General features: G+C 35.1%; 1 protein-coding gene across 1 annotated transcript; it reads right to left on the bottom strand.

The window, feature by feature from the left end:
• Positions 1 to 17038: 17038 nt before the first annotated feature.
• LOC127083351 (pathogenesis-related protein 1) lies at positions 17039 to 17838 on the bottom strand. Its single transcript, XM_051023660.1, has one exon. The coding sequence runs from the start codon at positions 17805 to 17807 to the stop codon at positions 17280 to 17282; it is 528 nt and encodes a 175-aa protein (XP_050879617.1). The 5' UTR covers positions 17808 to 17838; the 3' UTR covers positions 17039 to 17279.
• Positions 17839 to 18345: the final 507 nt, after the last annotated feature.

The following is an 18345-nucleotide window of genomic DNA, read 5'->3' on the forward strand; positions in this document are numbered from 1 at the left end:
ATACCAGCCAGAGGAGGTTTTCAGTACTTCATCACATTTACTGATGATTTCAGTAGATATGGTTATGTGTATTTAATGAAACACAAATCAGAGTCCTTTGAAAAGTTCAAGGAAATCAAGAATGAAGTACAAAACCAACTAGGTAAGAATATTAAAACTCTTCGATCAGATCGAGGTGGTGAGTATTTAAGCCTAGAGTTTGATGACCATCTGAAAGAGTGTGGGATCCTATCCTAACTTACTCCTCCTAGAACACCCCAATGAAACGGTATATCTAAAATAAGAAATCGAACCTTGTTAGAAATGGTCCGATCCATGATGAGTCACGTCGATCTTCCAAACTCCTTTTGGGGACATGCACTATTGACAGCAGCTTACACAGTTAACCTTGTTCCATCCAAAAAGGTTGAGAAGACACCATGGGAGATATGGAATGGTAAGAAATCACATATGTCTTACATGAAGATTTGGGGTTGTGAAGTTTATGTGAAACGACAAATTTCAACTAAGCTTGAGCCCAAATCTGACAAATGGTTATTTGTGGGGTATCCTAAAGAAACAAGAGGGTATTACTTCTACAATCCTTCTGAGGGCAAAGTGTTTGTCGCTCGAACTGGAGTTTTCCTAGAAAATGATTTTATTTCCAAAGGAATCAGTGGGAGGAAAGTAGAGCTTGAAGAAATTCAAGAATCACAAAGCATTAATACACCTATGGAGGAATTAGAGCAGGAAACACAAGTAGTTGTGGAAGAGCAACCTGCTCAAGTAGAACAAGACCAATGTAGGTCAAGCAGGATACGTCACCTACCTGAGAGATATGGATATCTCATAACTGATCAAGGTGATGTATTACTCATGGATCAAGATGAGCCTGTGACCTACCAAGAGGCCATAATTGGTCCCGAGTCTGAGAAGTGGCTAGAAGCCATGAAATCTGAAATGGATTCCATGTACACAAACCAGGTTTGGAACTTCGTAGAGCCTCCTGTAGGAGTTAACCCTATAGGATGCAAGTGGATCTTCAAAAAGAAGACTGACATGGGTGGTAAGGTACATACCTATAAGGAAAGACTGGTTGCAAAAGGATATAAACAAATTCATGGGGTTGACTATGATGAAACCTTTTCACCAGTTGCAAGGCTTAAATCTGTTCGAATTTTACTTGCTATCGCTACATATCATGATTATGAAATATGGAAGATGGATGTCAAAAATACTTTCCTTAATGGGAATCTTCTCGAGGATGTGTACATGACACAGCCTGAAGGATTTGACATACCAGAAGAAGCCCAAAAGATATGTAAGTTACAAAGATCAATCTATGGATTGAAGCAAGCTTCCAGAAGCTGGAATCTTCGTTTTGATGAAACAATAAAACAATATGGATTCATAAAGAATGAAGATGAGCCTTGTGTCTACAAGAAGGTTAGTGGGAGCATGATCGTCTTCTTGGTATTATATGTAGATGACATATTACTCATTGGAAACGATATCCCTACCCTACAACAAGTAAAGTCTTGGTTGGGGAAATGCTTTTCTATGAAGGACCTAGGTGAAGAAGCTTATATATTAGGAATCAAGATCTATAGAGATAGATCATAAAAACTGCTTGACCTAAGTCAGAGTACATACATAAACAAAGTGCTGAGACGCTTTAATATGCATGATTCCAAGAAAGGATTCATACCTATGCAACATGGCATGTGTCTATAAAAAACACAGTCCCCTTCAACTAAGGAAGAAAGGGATCGCATGAAAAAGATTCCATATGCATCTGCAATAGGATCTATATTGTATGCCACGTTATGTACTCAACCAGATGTCTCATATGCTTTAAGTGCAACGAGTAGGTACCAATCTGATCCTGGTGATGCTCATTGGGTACCTGTCAAGAATATCCTTAAGTATTTGAGAAGGACTAAGGACTCATTCTTGATATATGGAGGTCAGGAAGAACTTGCTATAATTGGATACACCGATGCTAGATTCCAGACAGATAAGGATGACTTTAGATCGCAATATGGTTATGTGTTTTGCTTAAATAGTGGCGTTATGAGCTGGAAAATTTCAAAGCAAGATACAGTTGTTGTTTCTACAACTGAGGCCGAGTATATTGCTGCCTCAAGTGCAGCAAAGGAAGTTGTTTGGATCAAAAAATTCATTAGTGAACTTGGCATAGTTCTTAGCATTGTGGATCACATTGATCTTTATTGTGATAACAATGGTGCTATCGCACAAGCTAAGGAGCCTAGATCTCACTAGCGATCCAAAGACATACTTAGGCGTTATCACCTCATTTAAGAGATAATAGATAAAGGAGAAGTGAAAATATGCAGAGTACCTACACTTGACAATATCGTTGACCCACTGACAAAGCCTCTTGCGCAATAGAAGCATGATGGCCATATTAGATCTATGGGCATTAGGGGTGTGCCTGATTGGCTCTAGTGCTAGTGGGAGATTGTTGGTGTAATCCCTAGAGGCCAATACTTTTGGTACTTGTACCAAATTATTTATTAATAATAAAAGGATTTTTCTTTATTATGTTTGTTTAATAAAGTCCCTAGAATAGCTAGTCCGTTTAATGTATCAAGTGTGACTTAATCATGAGATCCCATTAAACATAAGAACAATATTCTTAAAGTATCTGTAGTCGAGCTTTATTGTAAAGTGGGATAACATTAAAGCATTAAGACTATTATGTATATAGACTGATGATCACATCTCATGGATCATGGATAATGAGTTATCAAGTCTTAAACATAGGTATGAATATTAAGAGTAATATTTATACTGGATTGACCCGCTATGAGAATACTATATAGAATGTTATGCAAAGTGTCATAAGTTATTCTCATGGTGATAGTGGTGTATACCACACTTCGACCTGAAATCACTATGGACCCTATATGTAGAGTCGAGTGCCTTATTGCTGATCAAATATTGTCCTTAACTGGATGACCATAAAGACAGTTGATGGGTACTCCACGAAGCATGCTGAGGGTCATGAGTGACCTAGATGGAATTTGTCATTCCTGCGTAACAGGATAAATGTCTACAGACCCAATATTGAACTGGACAAGGATGACACGGTCTATGCCTTGTGTTCAATATAGACATAGGGACAAAAAGGTAATTATACACATAAGTATTATCACAAAAGTATTTGTCAGATCACATAACATTTTCGTGTCTTGGGTAGCAGTGATGTGTTACTAGATACCGCTCACTGTTTATTATGTTAAATACGTGATTTAATATAATTGCTAATGTCGCGAAAACCTACAGGGTCACACACAAAAGGACGGATTGATGAGAGATAGAGTAACTAAGGAACACCGTAAGGTACGATGCACTTAAGTGAATTGTAGAACATCGTAAGGTACGGTGTACTTAAGTAGAATACAAAATATGGTAAGGTACCACACGCTTAAGTGATTTTGGTATATCATAAGATATGAGCCACATACATTTAAGTAGGTTTTTTAGCTTGCAGCCCACACAAGTGGTTCTATAAATAGAACCCTTATGCATAAGAACTTGTAGAGTTGTAATTTCATTTATCTCTCTCTCTCTCTCTCTCTCTCTCTCTCTCTTTCTCTTTCTCTCTCTCTCTCTCTCTCTCTCTCTTTCTCTCTCTCTCTCTCTCTCTCTCTCTCTCTCTCTCACACACACACACACACACACACACACACTCACTCACTCACTTAAATCCTTCATTCGTAGTAGCTAGCACTTTGATTGAAGGAATCCGTTCGTGTGGATTGAGTAGAGGCGTTGTCACCATTCAACATTTGTGATCGATCCGTAGACCTGCATCAAAGGTTTCAATCGCCACAAGAGGTAACAATTCTATCACTGATCATGCCCATTCGTAAGGATCACTAAAGGAGATTTTTTTTAAATTTCGCTGCGTTTTGGATCGCACTTCTCCTTCAGAAAGTTGTTGTGAACAATGCCATTATTTAGTGGACAATGCTTCTAACCAGATACATTCTCCAACGTCTCTCTTTGCATGCTTCTTCATTAAGTTTGCTCTTATTATCAACCCTCTAATGACTCCTTCTCTACCTCTATAAAAGGAAGCTAAAGACTTGAAGGAAGGGTACAACAATAGCGCAATACAATACCTTAGCAGAAACTCTAAGCTTTCATTTGTAACTGTTACTGCATAAGATCTTAAGATATTTAATCTTTTTGTATCTTAGAAATCTTAAGAGGTTAAGAACCTTTGTGGTTGTTGCACAACTATTATACTTCTGATTATGTATCTAATATAGTGGTTATCTTTTCTACTAAACTGTTTGTTTAATGTGGAGAAAGTCTCTTGCCTGCGTGCTTGAGCAGTGAAGTCTCTTGTTTGTGTACTTGAGAAGTGAAGTCTCTTTCTAGGATGATTGAGGAAAAGTCTCTTTCAAGGTTCCTTGAGCATAAGTCGCTTTCTAGGTTAATTTAGCAAGTGAAGCCTCTTGCAAGTGTGCTTGAGCAAAATGTAATTTGTTGATTATAGTGAAAAGATCTTGTTGAGGCAAGGGGACTGGACTACTCTCAGTTGAGGATAGGAGCCAAGATAATCTTTTTGTGTTTCTTTCCCTCCTAAAAAAGTGATTTTAATGTTGGACACGAAATGCATTTTACCTCGGGTGCAGTAGCGAGGTAACGAAGGGCGTCATGAAAATTCGCCACTTATCACCTTGATGATTTAAAAACTGAGGGGCAACTTTATATGCACATGGGTTCAAACCCCCAACAACAACACTTTTATCATTTTCAAAACTAGTGTATCTTATATCTCGGTTTATCTTGAAACCCGAAGGGTAGGATTATTTCTTCTTTTTTTTTAAAATTATTATATTGTTTACCCAGAATATTACATTGTTTACACAAAATATTAAAATAAAAATCAAATTCCCTAGAGATATACATATAAATCAAATTCCCCAGGGAGCTTGATAAAAATCAAATTTCTTGAATATCTAGATTTTAGATCTTCGAATTATTGAATCTTGGGGAAGATCAAATATTGGGTGCAAAATTATTCTCTACGGATCTTGCATGCATTTGATTATGAAGAAAAACAAAATAAGGGTTAGATAAATAAAATCAATATTCAAATATACGATTTTACGCTCAAATAAATATTTAAGAAAACAAACCTTAAACCCAAGTAATTTTCTGCTCTTGCAATCCAGCTTAGAGAACTTTTCCAAACGTCTTTATGTTTCAAGCATGTTCCATATAGGTTAGATTTTCAATATTCAACATGCTTTTATAATGAATGTCCCTTAGGTTTCACGTGGATCACTAATGACAAATTTTTGAGCGTTGATAAATATTAAATGGATGACAAATATTTATTTAAGGGCGTTGAATATAGTAAAAAATGCTTAACTATCCCCTCGGTCACGAAGAAACCTAAGATGAATAAGTTATTTTTTTAATTACATTGTAAAATTTGTTTTCTAATGACAATTTTTATTTTCCATGCCCAGGTCCCATGTCCGATGCTAGAGATCTGTTTCCCAATGATAATTTTTGTTTTTCGCACTTGCAATCCATCCCAAAGATCTGTAGTAGCAACTCATGATTAAATGGATGGTAGCAAATATCTCTTCTAACAGATATTCATCAAAACTCTTCCAACATATCTATAAGGTAAAGTGATGTTTGATGAATATCTCTTTAGGGAGGCTACATATAAGTTAGCCTTAGGGTAAAATTTGTTTAACGAGTGTTTTTATAGTAAAATATGATTATTAAACACCTCAATTTTATTGTAAAACTAAGGTGAATAATTCTTATTTTTTTTAAATTACATTGTTTACACAAAATATTAAAATGAATTATTTGCGACAAATCTTCAGCGATATCCAAATTTTGTTGCATACCTTTTAAAAAAAATTGAAACAAGAATGATTTTCTACACTTGTAATTTATCAACTGAGTAATCTTCAAAGGTTGAGCTCCCTTCTTTAACTGAGGGTTATTCCAAAAAATACAAAAACTACCACATCAACATCATTATGTGAGATAGATTGAAAGGACAGAAAAATGTTTTGTTCAAGATAGAAGAACATTGAAGATTTTTTTCTGTCTTGCAATCCATCCCAAAGAATGATGCTTGCGAGTTTGGGGCGGCTTCATATTAGTAAGGATTATGGTAATATCTGTTTAACGAGTACTTTTATAGTAAAATCTTATTATTTTATGCCTCATTTAAATAGAAAACTGAAGGGTTAGAACATTCTGTTTACACTTATAAACAAATAAAATCATAAACTACGATAGTTGGGACTTGAAACTTGTACTGAGTTGTTTTTTCACCTCGGTGTTTTGAAAATCTGAGAGAATATATGGTTTTTTATTTTTTAAATAATAAAAAATAGAGCGTCTTGGCTTTATATCTCAGTTTTCTATTGTTCGAGGTGAAAACTTTGTCATGAAAAGTGCTATTTGTTGTAGTGTTTTACTTCTGATCATTATCATTTTTGTTGTTGTTTTTATTTCTGATATCACACTCTGAATGTCATTTAGATTATGAAGTTGCTTTATCAGAAGCGAAAAGATTTTTGGCATCCACAATTCAACCCTCCTTCTTGTGTATTTTCTCACCTTCAAAATAGGTTAAAGCTTTGGCTATGAAGACTCTTCTCCCGCTCTTGCTTTGCTAGGGTTTTGCTCTCAACTCTGTTGACAACTTATTTTCACCAAACAACTCCCTCATTCCATTTCCTCTCTGTTTAAATAAAACCCTATTTTTTATTTTAATTAATTCTACCAAATTCCCTTAACTTCTCACTAATTTCATTCACCACTTTAATTTAATTAAAAATCTATTTTTCTTCCAAAATCACAATTTTCCACTTTCTACACTACTTTAAGTAAATAAAAAAAATATAGATAATTTATATTAAAACCCAGCAACCTCAATAATACTAATTAAATTAAATTAAAGCACTCTATAACTCAAATAAAATATTGAAATCAAAGTCGGAATGCTACAACTCTCCCTTACTTAAAGAATTTTCGCCCTCGAAAATTACCTGAAGGAAACAACATTTGGTAAGACTCCCTCATCTGGCTATCCAACTCCCAGATCAAATTTCCTCCATCAGGTCCTCCCCGCACAACCTTAACCAAAGTGATATCCTTACCTCTCAAGTATTTCACTCTTCAATCCTCAATTTGCAAGGGTGATGTCTCATAAGTCAAGTTATCTCTCACTTGCACATCATCCAATTGGATCACATGGGACGGATCAGGAATATACTTCCGAATTTGAGACACATGAAAGACACTTTGAAGGTTCAAAAGAGATGGTGGTAAAGAAACTCGATAGGCAACTTTTCCAACTCTCTTAAGGATCTGATAAGGACTAATAAAATGAGGTGTGAGCTTTCAAGACTTCAATGCATGACAAACACCAGTCACCAGGGTGACTCTTAAGAACACATGATCTTCCTCTTGGAAATCAAGAGTTTTCCTATGCTTATCATGATAACTCTTTTATCTGCTCTACGATGCCTTCATGTTTTCCTGAATCATTTTAACCTTCTCGGTAGTATGTTGAACAATCTTTAGTCCAAGATCAAGACTTTCACTTGATTCATACCAACACAAAGGTGTCCTACACCTTATACCATACAAAGCATCAAAAGGTGTCATTTCAATACTATAATGGAAACTATTATTATAAGTCAACTCAATTAATAGCAAATAATTATCCTGATTACCTCCTTGTTCTAAAACACAGACTTTCAACATAGTCTTTTTTTGTCAAACCGTTCGTCTGCGGATGGTAAGCAGAACTCAACCTCAACTTGGTTCCCAAGGCTGCTTGCAAAATTTCCCAAAACCTTGACGTGAACCATATATCTCTATCTGAAACAATCCTAAAAGGAATTCCATGTAGTATCACAATCTCATTGATGTAGACCTCAGCTAGCTTCTGCAATGGGTAACGGGTCTTTATTGGAACAAACTGAGCCAACTTAGTCATTCTATCCATAATAACCTATATTGAATTAGCGTTTTTTGGCAAACCCACTACAAAATCCATAAAGATACTATCTTACTTCCACTCAGGAATACCCAAAGGTTGCATCAATGCATACGGGTTATGATGCTCGATCTTCAACTTCTAATAGGAAAAACGAGAATACACAAACTCGACAACATCCTTCTTCATACCTAGCTAACAAAACATTTTCTTAAGGTTTTGATACATCTTCATAGCTTCGGGATGAATACTCAAACTACTCTTGTGACTTTCTTCCAAAGTCTTATTTCTAAGTTCCGGTATATCTAGCACGCTTACCCTATTCTAAAACTTCACAATCCCATTCTCATCTACATTGAAGTCAACTTCTTTACCTGTATTAATCAGAACCAATCAATCAATCAATCCCAAACCCGACTTCTGACCTTCCTTGATTTCTTCTAGTACGCCACTAGTCAACTTCAGCATACCCAACTTCAAATTTGTTATCATTACCCTACACACCAGGGTAAGATCTCTGAATTTCTCAATCAAATCCATTTCTCTAACCATTAGCGCCTACATATGCAAGGACTTCCTACTTAACGCATCGTCTACCATATTAGTTTACTAGGATGGAAACTTAACTCAAAGTCGTAGTCCTTCAAAAATTCTAGCCATATTCTCTTCCTCATATTCAGTTCTTTTTTATCCAATAGATACTTCAGACTCTTATGATCACTGAAAACTTCAAACCTCAAACCATACATATAATGTCTCTAAACTTTAAGCACGAAGACTAATGCTTCCAACTCGAAATCATAGGTAGGATAATTCCTCTCACGAGTCTTGAGTTGCCCAGAAGCATAAGCCACAACTTGACCCTTCTTTATAACCACATCACCTAAACCCATATTAGATGCATCACAATACACCATAAAATATTATCGCAACTGGTAAAATCAAAACTGGCACTGACTTCAACCTCTTCTTCATCTCTTGGAAACTTTCTTCACATTGAACATTCCATACATAAGTTTTCCCTTTCCGGGTCAACTAAGTCAAAGGTAAAGCCAACTTTGAAAAGCCTTTTATAAACCTTTTATAGTAACCAGCCAAACCCAAAAAGCTTTTGATCTCGGTAATCGACTTAGGAGTCTCCCACTACAACATTGTGTCTACCTTAGTCGGATCAACTACTATTCCACCACTAGAGATTACATGACCAAGGAAACTCACTTATCTTAACCAGAACTCACACTTGGACAACTTATAGTATAACTTATTGTCCTTCAAGGTTGTCAACATAACTCGAATGTGTTCTGCATGCTTTTCGTCTGACTTGGAATACACCAGAATATCATATTTGAACACTACAATAAATGGATCCAAGTAAGGGTGAAAAATCCTATCAATGTACTCTATGAATACTCCTGACGTATTAGACACACTAAATGACATAACTGAATACTTATATGAATGTAACAAGTTCAAAATACAGTCTTAGGTATATCCTCCGACTTCACTCGAATTTAATGATAACCTGATCTCAAATCAATCTTCTTCTCCAATAGCTCTTCTAACTGCTACTTTATCTTTCTCAACTCTGACGCATACATTCTATACGGTGTCATAGACACATCTCTAGTACCAGGTATTAAATTTATGGAAAATTCCACTTCACGATCCGACTACAAATCACTAATATCCTTAGGAAAAACACCAGGGAACTCACATAGAACATGAAGATTATCGATCCGAGCTTCACTCTGCACTCTCAAAAAAGTCAACATCATGAGCACCTGATCATCCTTCTTCAAGGACATATCTACTTGGTTGGAAGATACAAATCATGAAACCTTACTCTCTTCGGACTCAGGAAACAACACAGTCTTATCAAAATAATTAATGTGAACATGGTTGAACTCTAACCAGGTCATTCCCCAAATAACATCTAGTTGACTTAGGGGTAAAAAATCAAGTCAACTCCAAAACCATTAGCATAAATGGATAGGGGAAATTAAGAAAAACCAATGAAGCAGTCACATAACCATTTCCTGGAGTATCAATGACCATACTAACCTTAATAGGAGACACTACAAAATTCAACTTGATAATACAATCATGAGGTATGAACAAATGTGGCGCACCCATACCAATGACAGAAATCAAAGAGACGATGTTTATGAACCACATACCTCAAATCAAATCATCTGATAACGAGACCTCAACACCACTAAGTGAAAACACTTTCCCACCAGCTTGCGTGGTATATAGCACTTTCCTTGGCTTCTGACACTGGGTACTGATGTGACTTGGTTCTCCATATTTGAAATAAGTCAGAACTTCACTCTTGCACTCAATAACATGATGCCCCTGCTTTCGACACTTGAAACATGTAAGGATTGTGCTCTTGCACTCACAGGAACGATGACCTAAGCCTCCACGCTTGAAATATCTCATACATTGATCAATCAGGCATGACCAGGCGAGCTTTCATATTTCCTCTCTTTTACACTCTGAAGCTTCAATACTTTTCTGAATACACCAATCATATAAGCACTTTCTTGAATCTTCTTGGATATGGGGCTTTATATATCTTCCTGTTGGACGTCATCATTAAATTTGTAGTGTTATTTTTGTAAAATCCTTAACAAGGGCAGGAGCTTGGTCACCCCTAGAAGAGGCAACATACATATGTGAGAAAAAGTTGGAAAGGACGTCTCTTTATTAGAGTGAAGTCAGGGTCAGTAGCTGGACCATACCCCTAGGAAATATGGGTTCAACGGTCCACCATTGACTGGGCATGCCTTGATATTTCCCAAGAAATCATAGGCTCAAAGGTCTCTATAAATACTTCTTCCTCATCGGAAGAAGGGAGACACATCTTAATTCATACGCTTATACCTAAGTACCAAGCATATACACATAGTGTAACATTCCAAATTCGATTAATTAATTTAATTGAATTATTGTAGTTTTTATTTGATTGATTGGCGTTTTTACATTATTCTTGTGTGATTGTGGGGGGTAAGTATCCTTGGAATAGAGGTGTAGAGGGAGTAAGACTTTAGTTTAGTTGTTTTAAAATTATTATAATTTTAATTAATTATTAGAATAAGTAGTATTTTATTCAAATTAAATAAATAGTAAAATGAAAAAATTGGGTCATTTGTGAGAATCGGAAAAAAAATAGGTGGTAAAAATAGAGAAGCTAGTAACGATTTGAGAAAAATTCATAATTAAACAAAGTGATGTGGGACTATATATTCTAAAAATTGGGAGAAATTTAGGTTTTAGAGAAACCATCTGACATACGTAGAAAAGAGGCAAAAAGGAGAGAAACAGAAAAAATTAGGAATTTGAAGAGGGAACTCATAGAAGTTATCGAATTCAATATCAATTTTTGGAGATCTAAGTTGATGGGGGATAATAACTTTCAATAAGGGATTATGCATGAGGGGTATGGTAGAGGAGTCCTTAACCTCCAATAGAAAAGATGATTTTGATTATTTCTATGTGTGTTCTTGAGGAGTAATATCCTCCTGATTATATTGGTATGAATTCGTGTGAATTGATGTATGAAATTCTGCATTGTATTTATGTGTGTTTTCCACCATTGTTGAAATGTCAATGGTTTTAAAGATGTGAATTAATGATGAGTTGATGAATTGGTGGTTGAATTGATATGTTAATTGGTAGAATCATAGATTAATAAGAGTGGGGTTTTAATATAAGATAATAGATGGTTGAATTGGTAGAATTATACCTCATGAACTACTTGATAGTGATGTTTTTACAATGATGTTTCGTGTGAATTAAGAGTCTGATGATGCCATTATGTTTTGAGGCGATATTTATGACTATTGTGTTATTGCATATATGAGTAATAATCTAATTGAGGAGATTGATTATATACCTGAGGTCCATTGAATTATATGATGTTGTGCATATGTAAGTTATTGTGGTGTGGTAATCCATAGAGGGGTTTACTTGTGTTTTCAGTGCATTAGGTTAAGATCAATGAGGAGTCTTAACGCATTGATTTGATGTGTATGAGCATTCATCATAAGAGTTATGTCAAGATGCATCTGTGATAGTTCAGATAAGGAACTAGTGGCATGTCCCAAGCTCAGAGAGGGGGCTAATGGGTTCATAGAGATTGGGACCCAGTTTCCAGAGAGAACCAAATATTGAGTTGGTACCACATACATATGAATAGAGTTGCATTAGTTGAGTCGTATTGCTTAATGAGTTATATGCATATTGTTGAGTTGTGATTCGTTAATGAGTATGGGTGTGAGAATGTATTGCGATATACTGTGAATGAGATTGTATAGAATATCTTGTGTTTGATATCCTACCTTGCAGTATATGTATATTTTATTGTTTGTGATTTCTCACTCCTTTGTTGTTGTTGTGGTCTGTGCTCCTCTTCGGGGTACATATAAGAAGCTAATTGAGTAGCTTCTTAGAGTCGGAGAAAGGCTTATGGCCATTTCTTCATTTGTTCTTTCCGCGTTTTAGTTTACATGCTCTGATATGTAACATGGGGAACATTTGCAGATTATTTTCTTCTCTTTTCATTAGAGAGTTAATGTACACTCTCATGTTTGATGCTTTTATGTTTTGAGGATATTTCATTTATGAATTTGATTATGGCTGTGATACGGTGAACTGACTTTGTGTTTTTGCTTTGGAAAGCAATGTTGCGGATAGCAAGAGTCGCCACCGACTTTTCTTTTATCCAATAAGGAAAGGCGGAAAAGAACAGGAAAGACCTTGATTAGATTTTGAGTTCGGGAGGTACATTATACAAAGGGAAGGTGTTAGCACCCTTTGTATCCATGGTTATCCATGGGCTCTTAATTGCTTAACTCACTTATGTTTTCCTTGTTGAGAAAGTTTATATTCGAAGGCAATGTTCGAGGGACTATGATTTATCTTGTAGGGACATTGACCTTTTGATCGAAGGGACTATGACTTATCTGTTTAGGGATGATGATGATTTAATCGAAAGGGTCTTTGCTAAGGGTATCCCCACATTCGCGGGACATGACCGTAATATCGTAAGGCAACAAAGAGAGGGATAAGATCACATATTCGAAGGCAATGTAATTAGCCAAGTAATCAGAATAAATCTCCACAATGGTATCCCACAAATAAAGTGGAATACCGAGCTATCTCTTCAAGAATCATGGGAGCCCTTACAAAAACTCAGCAAACATGTTAGAATAACGGGATGGGGTGCAATCAAGAGTTGCACCGAACAAAAGAATCATAGCAATAATAATGTCAGGCAAACAACGTGCAAATGCAATAGAAAGCATGTCAACCAAATACAGAACAGATCAGAATGCAAACAGAAAAAATTAACTACTGTCATGTTCGCTACTGCCTCGCCTAGCGAAGGCCTGGCGAACCCTCGCTACATGTTCGCTTAGCGAGGTGCTAGCGAATGACTGCGGGTTCTGGGTTCTTCTTTGATACTGGTGCGATTTCGGAAACCCCAAACCCTACGGCATCCATTACAGAAATTACGTGATCGAATATTCAAAGTATTGTTTTACACATTTATTCACATATAAACCCACATGCAAAACCTAACGATATTCGCCTTTCCAAATTCAACCATAATGCCTCATACATTTAGAAATTCCAAATTGGGAGCATAGAGTAGTGGGAATAGGGCAAACATGATTGGAGGGATCGGATGAAATTGAATTTGCACCGTCGAGTTTGCAGGGCAATCTTAGGGTTTATGCCTGATAGGGTTGGTGGAGGTAACCTTTGTGCCGATGAGTTCTCTGAATTAGCTTCTAGGGTTTTCCCCGTTGTTTTTCTGATCTCCAGGGTTTTCTCCTCCGTCCCCTTTTTCAAATGAAGTTCTGAAATTTATAGCTGATTTTTTGTGTCTTGGTGGGCTCAGACTGAAGGCAATTCAGGCCCAGAATTTTTGTATATCCGCAAGCTTCGCTAGGCGAATGAGCTAGCGAAGGGTTCGTTAGGCGAACAATCAGCGAGTGTTCCAGCGAATACTCCCAGACTTGGACAAAAGCCCAGCTAGTACTTACTCGCTAGGCGAGCATCTAGCGAGTAGGTAGCGAGCATTCCAGTAGCTAAACCAACAAGGTTCGCTGGAGCGAAGGATGAAGCGTGGGCTTCGCCTAGCGAAGTGTTTGCTCGCCTAGCGAGCATGCCAGTTCAGGTCATCTCCTGGATTTGGTAACCTGTGCGCTGGATCTTTGTTCCTTTGAGATTAATGCTTTGAAAAATGAATAGACCTCATTGGAACCTGTTGAAAGTATCATAAAAATAACGGGAAAATTTTGGGGTATGACAATGGCACATAATGCATTTAAAGTTAAAATGATTTAGTTAATCCATACTTTATTATGAGAATTTCTGTTGAGATGATACCCTAAGTGAATGCGAGCATGCGATGACACCCTAAGTGAAAATGTTTATTGTTGTTTTATTTGATCAAGTGTTATAGGACATGTATATTTGAAAAGAGAATATTTGACATCCTATTTGATTGTGTGAATACTCTGATTTTAATATATATATATATATATATATATATATATATATATATATATATATATATATATATATATATATATATATATATATATATATATATATATTATGCATGGGGGAAATAGGGTGTTACACATAGTCTCTCACCTCACGTGAGCAGATCCTTTAAACCACCATAAACCCCATCAAACAGGGTTTCTCGTCATCGCCACCACAAAAATTATAAACCTACTAAAGCCTCTGAGTACCCCTGCCTTTATAGGGGTAACATGCACACATGTACTCTTGACCAGTACAAAACCTTAACTCTTTGGCTTTATTGGAAGGAAGAGCTTGAAATAAACTATCTTGTGCATCCTTGTCCGCTTGAAATATTTGTTTGTATTTATGATTAAGGTTAGGTTACATCTCTGTGAGTTGACCTCCAAGTTAGTTTGCATCTTCACAAGTTGTCATCATCAAAATTATTATAGGTCTACGCATTGCTTAGATTTAGTTTTGATCACTTCTTGATTATACCTGCAAGTACATAGTTTCACACTTTAATGTCTAAAAATAATAAATGTCAAGGCCAAGGCTCTGCAAGATAAAGAATGAGATGATAAAGATCCCAAAAGAGTATCAGAACATGATGAACTTTCCATCGTCTCCACACAAGTGAAACATCTACAAGCAATAAGGAAGAAGAAATTCCCTAATAATTAGTTGAAGTAATACAAAGATCACATGTACAAGAAATAAGTTTATAAAAAATGTTATCTATCATGAATAAAAAGAACCTGAACACTTTAAAAATTAATGTCACAAGCTAGAGAAAGAGAAATCTAAGATGAAAGGATCTTGAGGAACAAAGAAAAAAACTCATATGCACATCGGATCAATATGATGAATCCACGTATGAAAAAGATGAATGTGTAATTATTTCTCTAATAGATTTAACATCCTCTAGTATACAACTCGATGACACAATAATTGTCGATGATGAAGAAAAACTATTTTCTAACTTATCTAGTGATTAACTTGTTATCACCCTGAGTGAGTTACTTGGTAAAATTTAGTTAATGATTGTCAAATATAAAGTTCTCAAAAAGATCTGGGATAAAATTATTAATCTTCAATAAGAAATGTATTTAATTCCTAAAAGTACAAAAGTGGATTTTCATGAATTTCTAGCCAACGTTGATATAAAAGATTGCTTCATTAAGCTATGATGTAAGAAGAAGTTGTAAGGAAGGACTACGATATATTTATGAACCTCTTATTAAAACCCATTATTGAAAAGTTACATGATTTTACTCTTTGAAGGGAAGTCATAACAAAATAACTTGTCCCATTTTGAAAACATAGAAATATAAGAAGTCTTTAATAACTAACAAAAGAAGACTCAAGAAGATTTGTATACTTATAAACAAAATTGTCTATATTGCAAATTTGTTTAGAAACTAGTTAAACACCGGTCTTAGTAATTCGATAATGGATCCTAATGAGACATGATAGAAGAAAGATGTATGTTCCAAAAGTCTCAAGTTGAAGGATTGATGTAATGTTGTATTTGGAAGAAACTAGAAGGGTAGGATCCAAGAAAATAGGTAATGACTCTTTTTCCTCTAAAGTTTGATATATGATATTAGTGGTTGGAAGTTTATGTTGTTCCTTCTAGAGATTCCAATATTCTTTTTGAGAACTTTTGAGTCTTAGAAGGTAGGGTTAAGGTTAGGGGAGGTTAAGCCATGATTTAGCTTGCAGTGATGTGGATCATTTGGTATGTGTGTAACATTAAGATTTTGTCTTCCTCTCCAACAAACGTGAAAGAGGTGGAAGATAAAAGTATTTTGTTGACTTGTAATTGGTTTCTTTGTAGGTTACCAACGAACTCTACCTTACTCTCTGATTGATTTCAGAATCCTATCATATATCTAAACCAATAATGATTCAAGAGATCGGTCCCTCTCCAAAGAGGTGCAGTTGTTTTGATTTTCATTTGTGTTCTTTTGTTCTATTAATGGTGGGGTTGGTGTTCTGAACTATAGCTTGATTCTCGAGTGGATCGAGCTTTGGAGTGTAGGGTTGCGTTTCAGAGTTTACTCTCTTTTGATTTTGGTTGCTCTTATTTGTGGATGTTTCTCGATCGTTTTTATATTTTTTCGGTTTTATTTCTAGTTTTATTTTCTATTCATTGGGCACCTCTTATACCATTTATCTTTGTACTTTGTTGTTATTAGGTTTTTTCCATTATATATATATATATATATATATATATATATATTATATATATATATATATATATATATATATATATATATATATATATATATATATATATATATATATATATATATATATATATATATATATATATATATATATATATATATATATATATATATATAGATTGCCACTCAAGTTTTTTTTTATAATTTGAATATAAGGTCAATTAACAAGGCAACATTTCATGTTAAAATTATTTAGAGCATATTATTGATACTACAAATGCTAGCATGTCACTATATATATCCCTTTATTTTATCAACCAAATATATTATAAAGAATCAATTCCCCGCGGTGTACAAGAATTGACGTTAAGAATACAATTACACAAAGAACAAAAGGCTGAACCCACCAAACCTAAAAGAAAAATATGCATAATAACAAGAAAAGCCACAAAATTGCATATGAAAATATACAGAATTGCCACTCATCCATTTATTTTTCACACTGATAATAACATAAACTGTTCAATAGTATTGAACACCTTTAATTACTTGTCATCATGTTTGCTAAAGCTCAATGGTATTTCAAAAGGACTATTCTCATAAGGTCTCTCACCAATAAAGTTGCCTGGTGGATCATAGTTACAGCTAATAATAGTGCCACGGCCATTGTTACACTTCACCCTAGCACAACCAAGACGAACCGAATCGCGCCAAACGACTTGAGTATAATGCAAGCACTCACCATTGAAACAAGAGTTAGAATCGTAGTCGTAGTTTTGTATCTCATCGATCCACATATCGACAGCAGCTGTTGCAGTAAGGTCAGGACTGCCCCAAGCTAGATTTTCTCCGTATTGGCCTCCAGAGTGCACTAACTGGCAACTTCCTTTAAGCTGGTTCACATAGTTCTTTGCAAAAGATGCAACGTTTGCATCCCATGTTATAGGACCGACACCTACTTCAGAACGTGCTCGGTTGTGAGCATTGAGGTAGTCTTGTGGTGAGTTTTGAGCATATGTGGTATGTGTTAGTATGGTTAACACAAGCACAAGAGGGGCAAAGATTGAGATCATTGGTACAATTGTGGAAAAGTGTTATTTGAACTATTGATGGTTGGTGTTTAGGATAATATTATATGTCTATTTATAAGAGATTTTTGGTTAGGTGAAGTTAAATTATTAACTTAAAATAGCTTTTTCTAATGTGTCAAATCTTGCACACGATAAGGATCATGAATTATTTTTTCTTTTTTCTAAATTAATTACATATTACCTATTCATCTATTCTACAACGGCTTAACTTTGTTTTTCAATTTAGTGTTCAACATTTTTTTTATTTCTCTTTCTATCAAGTCACTTTTTCTATTTATTCATTTTGGTATATAAGTGTGAGTTATAAGTTTATATTAGATAAAAAATATATATAATAAAAACTTTATATATGAGAGGATCCAAAAATTTAGTACCTTAAGATTTTAGATTAAAATATAATATCCAATTCATTTTATATGATTTTGCAAAATTCAATGTGACATGATCTTAAATCAAAAATCTTTTTAATTAAGGTGTTCAAACAACATGTTTTGTTGAGTGTCCATAAGAATTAATGAGT

Source organism: Lathyrus oleraceus, chromosome 1 (genome assembly GCF_024323335.1).
Source record: "Lathyrus oleraceus cultivar Zhongwan6 chromosome 1, CAAS_Psat_ZW6_1.0, whole genome shotgun sequence".
Lineage (NCBI taxonomy): Eukaryota > Viridiplantae > Streptophyta > Magnoliopsida > Fabales > Fabaceae > Lathyrus > Lathyrus oleraceus.

Excerpts from the sequence above, each read along its gene's own strand:
- LOC127083351 (XM_051023660.1), bottom strand. The coding sequence starts at position 17,807 with ATGATCTCAATCTTTGCCCCTCTTGTGCTTGTGTTAACCATACTAACA.